The 11,314-nt window shown below is 42.4% G+C and overlaps 1 protein-coding gene across 1 annotated transcript; it reads right to left on the bottom strand.

Annotated features, from left to right (window-relative positions):
* Positions 1 to 7,205: 7,205 nt before the first annotated feature.
* Positions 7,206 to 10,920, bottom strand: LOC140581892 (speedy protein A-like). Its single transcript, XM_072705684.1, has 10 exons — positions 10,706 to 10,920; positions 9,939 to 10,088; positions 9,700 to 9,758; positions 9,528 to 9,613; positions 9,201 to 9,372; positions 8,726 to 8,927; positions 8,302 to 8,359; positions 7,899 to 8,026; positions 7,666 to 7,727; positions 7,206 to 7,475 (listed from the first exon to the last, which is right to left on the bottom strand). Exons 2-10 carry the CDS (start codon positions 10,084 to 10,086, stop codon positions 7,422 to 7,424), a joined length of 969 nt encoding a protein of 322 aa, XP_072561785.1. The 5' UTR covers positions 10,087 to 10,088; positions 10,706 to 10,920; the 3' UTR covers positions 7,206 to 7,421.
* Between the last annotated feature and the right edge of the window lie 394 nt (positions 10,921 to 11,314).

Genomic DNA, 11,314 nt, shown 5'->3' with positions numbered 1-11,314 from the left:
TACATACAATCACTACATAACGTTAATGACCGGACTCCTAAAGGCACACAGATACGGATTTAAATACACAGAACTAATGAAACACAACTAGAAACAGTTGATAACACGGGGATTTCACACAAGGCAACGAGGGGGGCGTGGCACACGGGATGATCGGTACGAACAGGACATGACAAAATTAGCTACGTCAGAAGTGTATGTTAAAAACCTGGAACAGTCAGGTATTGATATACTACTTAACTATATATCACACTAAATAGTTAGAGATTATGATCTTCCGGACCTTTGTTTCAAGAGATTTTCTTTAACTAGACTTCTTTAAATTATAGTTGAATACCCCAGGTATAAAACCTTTAGATTGTAAAATAAAAATGCTTTATCTAAACCACATGTATGCTACTTACTCCTTTCTATCCCTGTCTCTGTACACTTAACAGAGAATCTTTGCCAATAAAATACAGTTAGAGTTAAATAAGATAAAGAAATTTAAAGTAGAATTTGCTGGTCCAGTTTTTCAGCACCATGGACAGCAACTTAACTTACTGTCATTTAATGGTGGTTAAACCAAAACACATCAGACAGGGATATGTTTCATCTGAAGTAGACAAATATGTCTGTGATCTTTATTTCCTTTTGACATGACCCCTTCTCTCCCTTATATGATGTGTCATAAAAGGGAGATGCTGTCAGCTGAGACAAACTGGTGTGTTTTTACTGCAGAGTGAAAAGTGGGCGGTCCTGGATTAGTGTGTTACATCACACTCTGAGAGGCTGACTGATTGGTGAACTCTGATAGGGAGGCATGGCCAAAAATCAACATATCATTTGCTTTTAGATTGAAATATTCTTTGTTTTTAATAATGACCAGTTCCAGAAAAATGCAAAATGTACAGTAAACTATCAATGTATCAATAATTTTTTCAATCAGAGCAAATAATGACCAGTATAATATATATTTCAGAATTAGTAAGCAGTTTAATAAGATTCAACATTACTTTCACCAATTGATAAACAAATATTTCATATTAACCAGTAGGTGGCAGCAAAGCGCTTGTAAAGAATAAGCCTTCAGCAGTACAAAGCACTGGTTGCCCAGGTTTGCAGCTGACAGTCCAACACTGCAGATCAACATAACAGGATTAATGAGCTTGTACATTTAAGCAGAATTTCTAAAGACCCGCGGTTTGTATTGGCCCCTCCCTCTGCTTCTCTCTGATTGGATCCCCTCTTTCTACGGGAACCCCAGTGCTGCTCAATAGTGATGATGGTACCAATCAGATTAAACACACCAGTCCCAGCTTTCAGTACACCATCCAGAACTTAACACCTGTTGCCTATATAAAACGTCACTGTGTCTGTCATTCACACGTAGCACATTTAAACCTGAAGAACAAAGCAGTAAATCTACTCTGACTAAATTATAACCACCTTGGTGATCAATGGCAGCAACAATAAGCCCATCGTACATATAGAGCCAGCCAGACCAAAGGGCTGAATAAGAGGGTGGATTTGAAAAGTAAAATCTTACCGTCTTTATACCAACATAATACAGCCACATCTGTACCATTACACAGGCTTGGCTTCATGTGAGGAACAGGAGACATTAACAAAGAGCATGAAAATAGCTAAAGAATTTTAACTGCTAGTTTTATTGTAATTATTACGCAACATATTATACTGTTCTGTTCTATAATGATTGTAAAATCCATCCATCCGTCCATCTTCCAAACAGGCCTGCAGCCTATCCCCTTCAGCATACGGCACCGGGCTGGGGTTCACCCTGGAGGGGATGCCATCTTGTGTAGATTATTATAAGAAAATCAGGTAAATGTTGTTAGCTGAACCACCACACTAATGCTACTGAATACTTACTTCAGTTTTCCATAATTCCCTCCTTCATCATCATGAGCTGAAAAAAGATAGTACACGCAGGGGAAATGACTGTTCATTCATTCATTCATTCATTCATTTTTCCATTCATTCATCCTTCTTTCATTCATTTTCTATACCTGTTTGTGACACACGGGGTTGTGGGGATCCATAGACCATCCTAAAAACAAAACTCCAACATGCTATAAAACCATATATCTGTAAAAAAAACCACCAGGACCACAGCTCTCTAATCTGCAGGATCAGTCAGAACTGAGCCAACGAAGCTCCAATATAAAACAAGAAAAAGCTGTAAGGTCCTTTTTGGTCAGAGTCTTTCTCATGGTGGTGGGTAAATCTGGGATGGCTCTTCTGATCTTCATGACTTCTTGTGCACATATTAAAATGGGGCAGATGTGGAGGTGGAGACTCATTGACTTAACACCCTATGGTGTAAATTGAACACTATTAGAGTTAATAAAGATTAACACTGTAAAAACAACACTCAAGGGACCCTGTAAAGTGTGAAAGGTAACACTGAATGGTGTGGACCCATATAAACACCATGCAGTGTTAATTTAACACTGGCACATTTGCTGTGCAGGTATTCTACATCCACTCCCTGAATGTTCACTGGTACAGACAAGTCACAGTGCAGTGGCAGTCAATCATAATTGCCTTTGTCTTATTAGCTTTTATCTGCAGGTGGTTCCTTCCACACCATCCGACAAAGTTAGTGATCACTGCCCTGTATTCCACATTGTTCCCTTGCGATATATATCCAGCAATAGCTGTATCATCAGAGAACTTCTGGAGGCGACAGCTGTCCATGTTGTATCTGAAGTCTGATGTATACATAGTGAAAAGGAAAGAGGAGAGCACTGTACCTAATGCAGTTCCTGTGTCTCAGATTGCCGCATCAGGCACGAAAGTTTCTCGTTCATTGGTATTACATGCGTCCAAGTCCGCATCTCTCATTTTCCACTTTTTATGATGTCTCATCTAGGTACACAGCATCTGTGCATGCTTGTGTAAGTCTCTATGCAGATGTGCAACTCTGTGAAAACGTTAGGTCAGGGAAATCTGGCAACAGAATAAGATTGGCAGGTTAGTCTTTTTCCAAATAGAGATCAGGTGTCAATAGTCATCCAACATGCATATATGACGAAAGGGGTATTTTGGGTTCAATAAATACATTTATGTGAGCCTATCCATATATATTTAAAATACGTAACTATGTAAGAAATTGATAGTGTATTAACAGTGGAACGGATCGTTGCATCCGCATCAGTTGTTCTGGGGAATCAGGGAAAAGGGATTTGGAGACAAAACGCAACGCACCGTGTCCATCTGCTCAGGTTATTTCTGCTTAATGCAGGTGGGTAGAATGTTGATAAATTGCTAGTATTTCTCTCCTAACTGGGGTCATCCAGACCCCCCAGTCTAACCTCACTCCCCCTCCTGCCTCAGGCTTTGCCCTTTTCTCCTGCCTGGTTTTGATTCCCTCCTTGTCTTCACCCTGTCCTCTCATCTTGCCCAAGTCTGTTCCCTCTGTGGTTTGCACTGATGTCTCTGTTGCTATGCTGGTGGTCCTTCCATGTGTTAGTCCTGTTCCTGCCTTTTTATCTGCCCAGTCTGTTGTCCTTACAGTCCATTACCCTGCTTCTGTCCGTCTCTTGGTTACAGTAATGTCCTATCTTGACCTGTGGTGTCATCTGTTGGGTGTTCTCATTAGTGTCTGCTGTCATCCCTTTGGTGTAATGGTTGCCTGTTCTGTTTGCCTGGTCCTATTCCTAATTCCTTTTGTCTCTCTAGGTCCTTGGTCCTGTGAGTCTGCTTGTCTGATAATCAACCCAGTCCGGTGTCCGTGCTCTTGCCCCGTGCCCTGGCCCCATGTGCTTCCTCTCGTCTGGTTCCTTGGGTCCCCTCCCTGGCCGGCCTTGCACGTCTGGAGTGCACGCCTTTGGGGGGGGGGGTACTGTCACGTCCAGCCCTGTCCTGCTTGTGAGATTGTGAGATCCATGGGTTTCCCTCGACCACGGCTTCTAATCAGCAGTGCCTGGAGCTTGTTAGTCTTACCTGCCCTCTTGTTAACCAGCCACAGCTGGCTTCTGTTTGCTCCTTTGTTAGTCATGTATATTAGTGTTTTTTAGTCCTGTGCTCTCTGCGTGATCACTGTTGTATGTCCACAGCTGTGCACCTGTCCTGTGTACTTCAATCAACATCCCATCTCAGGGAATTCAGACTGTAACCTGCCTTTGGGTCGTGCCTTGCTTGCATGTCGTGACAGGTTGGACTCATTCAGTTGCATGATTCCAACTGTGTAAGTTGCTGATGAGAGCTTTTGGGAAATGTACCCAGGGAACTGCCAGAGTTGTTCACAACTTCACTGAGTGGAGACCTCTTGCATCTGAGCCCCTCCATTAAAGCCTATAATAATATATCTACTTTCTTTTTAATATGTTTACTTATCAACGCAGCTGATGTTCAAAAATTTCGAAGTTAATTGGGGATATATATTTAGCTAGTTAATTAACTAGTTCTTTGTGGTTAGTACTAACCTTGCAATGTATTCTCTTCATTGTGACTCTTCTGTATCTGCAATTTGGATGACAATGGCATCAAGTAAAAAACTGGCTCTGAATTAATATTAAGCCAAATATTTTTTGATATGTGGAATTTTGATACGTGTATTTAGGCGTCCTTCAGTTGATCATATCTTGATGGCCAACTACGGCTCTGTTTTGGGATTCTGAAATTTCACCGGCGTGCTGTGCTTGCTGCACTGTCCTCTGATGACTGGCTAGCTAGAAATAAGCATTGATTTTGTGGATGAATTAATGTAGTTTAGATGTTGCCTGTTACGGTGGCTTACGCGTAACTTATTCAGTTTTTGCACATTCGTGAAGCTCTGAGACGTCTCTGTATTCCTGCATGTGCAGGGATTTGATGGCCAGTCACTCTGATACAGATGCAGAGATGAGTGGAAGAATTGTGGACATTGGCTTCAAGAGGTGGAGGAATCCCACACCCCAGTGGCACTGTACCATGCATGTCTGCTGAATGAAAGTGTGACAGTACATGAGGCAGCAGTGCCACTGGCTTCACAGTCTTTTCTACATTCTGGTGACACCCTATGATGAGAGCATAACCCCATCGCACTGTCGGGTCAAGTGGCACTCATGTTGGACAGATCCACACGACGGTGTGGAAGCTGGCCCAAGTTCATGTGAGCATGGCTCACATGGGGAGCAGAAATGGTTCTCGCTCAAAGAATTTTCTTCCACTGTTGATTGTCCTGTATTATTTATTGTTACTGTCTACTAATGTTTAAATGTTTTTTTGCTGCCTAAATGCATGTATTCAAGAGAGCAGGAGGGCATCATCATCAGTGATGAGGAGGACACTGTTTTCCTGATTATGTTAGACCTGCCCTATAGCCAGGGAAGGATCGATGAGGTAGGACTCTGCTGGCATTCACAGGGCCTGTTAATGCAACCCTCCCTGTCACCATGTTGGTTGGGCTGCTCCAGGCTGTGTTATCTAGCCCCTGGTCACTGTTCCCTGTACCCAGGCTCTACTGGATTTGCAGAGATGAGCTACTGCCCTCACCAATGAGTGCATGAGCCTCTGGAAGATCCGGCCACTACCCACAGGAATATGAGGAAAATGAGTGAGTCCGGAATCCCGCCCCTCCATGAGGGGGCTTTTTTATTGGTCGGTGATTAAAGGCAGGCCTGTCTCAATAGCTGTGGAAATGATCCTCTGTCATGGCCTGTTAGGTGTTGGGCATTTTGCTAGTGATGGAAAGTATGGCTTTGACACCCTTGGAGTGGGATAACCCCTACTGTCAATCAAATATATGATCAACAGCACACTATGTGGTTATGCACTTTCAAATTTCTTTGTAAGTATAGTTTTTTCATATTTTCCCCCAGGAAAATCACAAGTGTCTTATTTGCAGAATGGATTTGTCTGAATATAGTAGAGAAACGACCCTGCATAACCTCAGGAGAGCCAGCCTCTACCTCATTGCACATCTATCTAGACAGTGTTTTCAGCCAAATTTGGCTGCAGCATTGGAGGGATGTGAGTCTGACCTCAGTAAGCCAGACGAAATGGATGTGAATAATACAGGAGAAGAATATATACATCAGTATCAGCTTTTATTCCCATTCAAAGCACTTGACATGATAAGAACGAAACACAGTTTCTCAGGTCTAAATAACAAATAGATAAAAATACAATACTAGAATAAAATATCTAAACTGGGTAAAAATAAAATGAACTAATATAAAACCTCTGAAGTAAAAAAATAATGTACAATATTGCACAATTGTATGGCAGAACAGCAGCGACTTTAAGTGATCAGTGCAGTGAAATAATCTGTATGAATTAAACATTTTATGTTGTTTATTAAATATTGTACATACACAGAAACTAAAACAAAGAAAACTGCTCTATATATTCTGCACATCGGCTTGCACTATTACAACACACAGCCATTTCTCCAATCTGTATCTTTCAGCCTGAAGTTACTCTCATTCCGATAAAGACTTTTTGTTTTGCAAATTGGATAATCTGGGAAATCTGGGAGAGTTTTTCATCTTCAGATGTATGATTCATGGGTTATATGCAGAGATGAAATGGTGATTTTGTTAAAGTGCAAGAAAGCAGAGGTAAATTGAATATGAAAGACATTTAAACCCTTTCAATCTGAGTTTAAACATGATGTGCTGAGACATAATACATAGACAGAAAAAATACAATGAAATATATATATAGCGAGTGTTGTACAGTAATGGGTTTTGGGTAACCACTGAATGTGGTATAATGGATTTTTGGTAAAGTGGTGAATGTGCAGCAATGATTTTTTGTTAGTTACAGATTTATTGCAGTTATGATTCCAGTGCAGAGAGAGGGAATGTTATCTCATTTAGAAAATCCAGTCTTAGCCTGGGAGGGGCCAGACTGTTCAATAGTAGAACTACTTGGGGGAAAAAAGCTGTTTTTTATTTGTTTTTTGCCCGCCACCACCCCCCCTCTTCGGAGGACAACTTTATTTTAAATTGAGTGTAAGTGTAAAGATATTCAATCCCAGTGTGGCCACTCTGAGCTCAGCCACCCTGGTACCGTGATTAAATATATTAAAGAAAAGGCAAGCGGGTCCAGGGCCAAAGGGCCCCATCAACTGGGAGCCCACCGCCTCCCCCCCCGGCGGAGGGCCACCACACGCCAAAGGGGCCCCAGCCCCCCAAGCCCACCCCCTGGCAGGACGGATTGCCGCCCTCCGCAGCGTCCCGGCACACTGCCCCTCCCCCCCGACACTGCCCAACACGAAGTGCACCTCCCCACCTGGGAGAGGACTCAATTTTATAAAAATCTATGACTACAATTAAGGAAACTAAAAAAAAAAAAACTAGGGTGGGTGAGATCAGAGTGGCCACACTGAGACTGAATATCTTTACACTGTAACTTTAATTAAAAAAAATAAAATTATGCTAAAGATCTGGGCTTGGTAGGGGTTAAGGTTGTCATAGACAGAAGCATACTCACGGTTGAGGAGCTGGAAGCCCAGGCCAGGAAGCAGGGATCCAGAAATGGGGCTGCAAAACAGAAACCAGGACACTCACAGAGAAACCCGAAAACATGACACCTGTTACACAGCGTGCTGCAAAAAAATATCATTATTTACAAATGAGGTTTCCTGGGCAATAAGTGAAACTATCCATTTTTTGTATCGCACATAAATAAGTATCAAACTCTTACTGAAAACGTTGTACTTTTGTGCCTCACCTGTATCATATAAAATCCCGGCTGCACGACGATCCAGCCTGGAACGAGGGCTCCAACGTGTGCTGCAAGACCAAAAGGGTGGACCGTCCGGCATTAGCATATACAGGAAGACAACCGTTAGCATACATTTCATCTGTACATTTAACTTCCTGTCGTTTTTGCAACCTGCACCTTCAGTCAATTTCATCCACCCATTTTAACCACTTAATATAAAATTTTATATGACATCTAACCCCCAGAGGGAAATCCAAGGTCCTGCGGCCTTCCTCTAGGGTCAGGATGACTTGGACCTTCCAGTGGATCTGGGCAGCAACTGTGGTCCTTCAGCTGTCCATCACGTGTTCTCTTTGAGCCTCTTCTTCTGAGAGAGAGAAGGATCACCATTAATAGCTAGAAGTTTCTGCTCTTAATTGCACAGATGTCTTGATGTTACCATAATTGGCGCCAAAGACCATCATTTCCAAACAAGGTCTTGTGATTTACAGTTAATGTGCTGGAATAGAATACATGTGATGCAGGGATGAAGAACCACGAAATACCTGAAATACTCAGTACAGCACATCTGTAGGAGTAATGAATTAAAGCACACGATTAGGCTGTGTGTGCAGGTTTTCATTCTACCCAAGAAGAACCTACTCTTCATTGATCCGGACCAGGGCTCCATCCTCTTCTGCTTCTCCGCCTTGTGCGCTGGCTGAAAAACGTAGCAGACAACAGTAAATACTGACGCTAAGTGTCTCTAGGCCTGCTAGACTGAGCTAAGACTTTGACCTGTAGCTCTGCTCTCTATGTTTCAGTAAAATGTAATAGGCTCATTGATGGCTGAGAGGTCCACACAAGACAGCGAACAAGGAACTGGGGAAAATCTCAATGAACCAATAGATGGATTGCAAAATGTACAATGAACGTAAAATTTAACTTTTTAAGAAAAGTGCTCAGTGACAACAATTCTGGGAAGACTAATGTAGATCTAAAAGAAAATAACTGGATCAAGTTGCAGTGCATAAAAACTGACAGGCTATGCACTACAGAAAAACTGGCATTTAGAGCTCATACTTACACTCTGGGCTCCCTGCGTGTTCAGAAGCACAAGGTTCCTGGGTCTGGATGGTCCTCCTGTCGCAGAGCGTGCAGGCGATGGGTGCAGCAGATGGGCCCCGGGGCCGCTGAAGGCCCTCTCTGTCGTAGTGCCGCTGAGCCCCGCTGTGATGTTCGGGGCGCTCCCGCTTCCACAGAGAGTGGGAGGGTACGATGGCCATCACCTGCATGGGGACACGGACATACATGGATCAGATGGCAGAACGTGACTCACTGCGACACCAGCAACAAACACCACTTATGATAACAGTCATTTGGTATCTGCCCCCAAAGACAACAGTGAGCAAACAGCCCTTAGCTTAGCTTAAGTTACAGTAAGACAGAAAAGGTCATTAATGATGAGAAACCCTTCCCTCTGCTCTGAGACATTTCAAGCCTCATGGTGGCTGAAGATTAATGTCATTTACTTGTATTAAAGATCAGGCAACATACTGTACCTCCTCACAGCAGCGGGAGCTGACAGCAGTCCTGTACTCCATCCGTGCCCAGAGCTGGTCCTTCTTCTTCAGGAAGGTGGGAAACTGACTTGTCCAGGTTTCACCCAAGGCCCAGGGGAAGATCTCGAACCTGGTTCCCATCTCTTCCTCCTCCATCATGTTAGCAAGATAGCTGGGGAGAGGAAGAATTCACTATTCCAAGATCCATTGGCTGGCTGACCTCCAACAGTTTCATCCAAGACTTATCCTCATGCTGATGGAGGAAATTGTTTTTCTTATTATTTTAACATTCATCTATATTGCCCACCATAGCATGCCGTCACTTACAGGGCGATGAAGAAGTTCATCCTCGTCTGCTCACTAGGAGTGAAGTGAGCTCTCCTGAAGTAGACGAAGGTCATCGCCAGCAGGTACTGAGATGAAGAGCAAAGGGATGGAAAAAGTCGTCTCTGCTTTGCTTACAGTGATTAATGTAGCAAAACCAATGCATTAAAGTTACCTTGTCAGTCATCTTATAGCAGGAGTCCATGCAGAGGAAATCCTGGATCAGATCATCATCTGAGGGCATCATGAAATCATTTTTTCAATATTTGAATTCATCCAGTATACATAAAGCAGGCACATATACTGTACTTGTAATGAAATGCATTTTATTTTGATGTTATATTTTCATTACATAAAAGCAGATTTAAAAGATCATTTAAAGCTCTTCCTCACGCTGGAACTAATCTAACCCACCTAGCAGTGTGAAGAAAGCAGCCATTTCCTGCTGCTCCATGACGATGGATTCCTCCTGCTGCTCCGGGCCGCTGCAGTCTTGCCTGGATGGATCTTGTGCCTCCTGCTGAATGAGGTGCTGGTGCCTGAAGTGCGCGCACCTCGCCATCCCTGCGGAGCAGCGCGGAGGCAGTGGGGTAACTCCGCTAGGGGGCGCACTGACGAGGTGTTAGCCGACCTGCGTTCTAATGCCGGCTTGGGTTGTAAAGCAGGTGAGTCACGTGGCGCAGCTAACTGGCTAACATCCCCTATTACAAAATGTTCGTATTTAAATTGGAGACAAATATGTTGGGGTTTTTCCCCCGCGCTGACTAAACGTAATACTATGGTGTAGCAATATACGTAGTAAACCTCGAATTTCGCGCTAATTAAGCTCAACCTTCAGATGAATATCATGACATAAAGAAAGCTTACTTTAACTGCAAGGAGCTTGTTGTGAAAGAATGTTTAGTTTTCTTCTTTCTGATGGTCTTGAAGTAAAAAAACTTTGACGAAACGGAGTATTTGACTGAGTAATTTTTGAATTAAACACTCGATTTGGATGAAAAGATCTAATTTCTCTTTAATAAAACCTTTAAACACTTTACTCTTTACACTGATTTTTAAATTTTTTTAAAAAGAGCAAAATAACGAATACGGGCACCAGGCAGGCGGTAGGAACCAAACGCGCCCCACTTTGTAGAGCTAACCCCAGCGAAGCGAGGCGCTTTCAGAGATGATCACTGTACCTTTTGGTGATCGCAGGGAATCCCGCTCAACCTTAGTGATCTGTATATTGTTGTGGTAGCTGTTGTTTCCCTGAAATGCAGTTCGTTGTCAACTTCTTTCAATGTCTTCTCAGGACTCAATGTCTTTTCGTGTGCTTTAGGTTTTCACAGTGGTCTTTTCCACAGTTCAGGTTCGAATCCCGCAACTGTATCCATGGCAACGGACCGCGATGCGATATATATCTTGCGTGTATTATTCAAAAATAAATCATAATAATATTTATGATCCTGATAGGCTGTTCCCCATATTAGTAATGAGTATTGCTTTTCTACGTCTTAAATGTAGTTTTAAAAATTAAAATCACTTTTTGATGGATTAATTACATCTGATACTAAAGCAAGTCATTGTGGTTACCCTATATACACGTCATTTTTGCACTTCAAATATACAGAGTTTAGATGTTTGATTGACAGATTTATATTTATACAGTTTCATGTTATGACTGACGTTTTGAACACAAAATATAAAGTTAGTAGGAAAGTTAATGCCCTCTAAGTGAATGCATTCTTAGCTTTTAAAAATAATAAAACTGACTATAACAATTGCTATTTCTTGCATAACTTATAAAT

This window comes from Paramormyrops kingsleyae, chromosome 23 (assembly GCF_048594095.1).
Source record: "Paramormyrops kingsleyae isolate MSU_618 chromosome 23, PKINGS_0.4, whole genome shotgun sequence".
Lineage (NCBI taxonomy): Eukaryota > Metazoa > Chordata > Actinopteri > Osteoglossiformes > Mormyridae > Paramormyrops > Paramormyrops kingsleyae.
This window is presented reverse-complemented; position numbering and strand designations above follow the sequence as displayed.

Excerpts from the sequence above, each read along its gene's own strand:
- LOC140581892 (XM_072705684.1), bottom strand. The coding sequence starts at position 10,086 with ATGGCGAGGTGCGCGCACTTCAGGCACCAGCACCTCATTCAGCAGGAG. Across the intron at positions 9,373-9,527 it reads ATGAACTTCTTCATCGCCCT|CTATCTTGCTAACATGATGG; the intron begins GTAAGTGACGGC and ends TCCTCTCCCCAG. Across the intron at positions 8,360-8,725 it reads ACACGCAGGGAGCCCAGAGT|CCAGCGCACAAGGCGGAGAA; the intron begins GTAAGTATGAGC and ends TACGTTTTTCAG.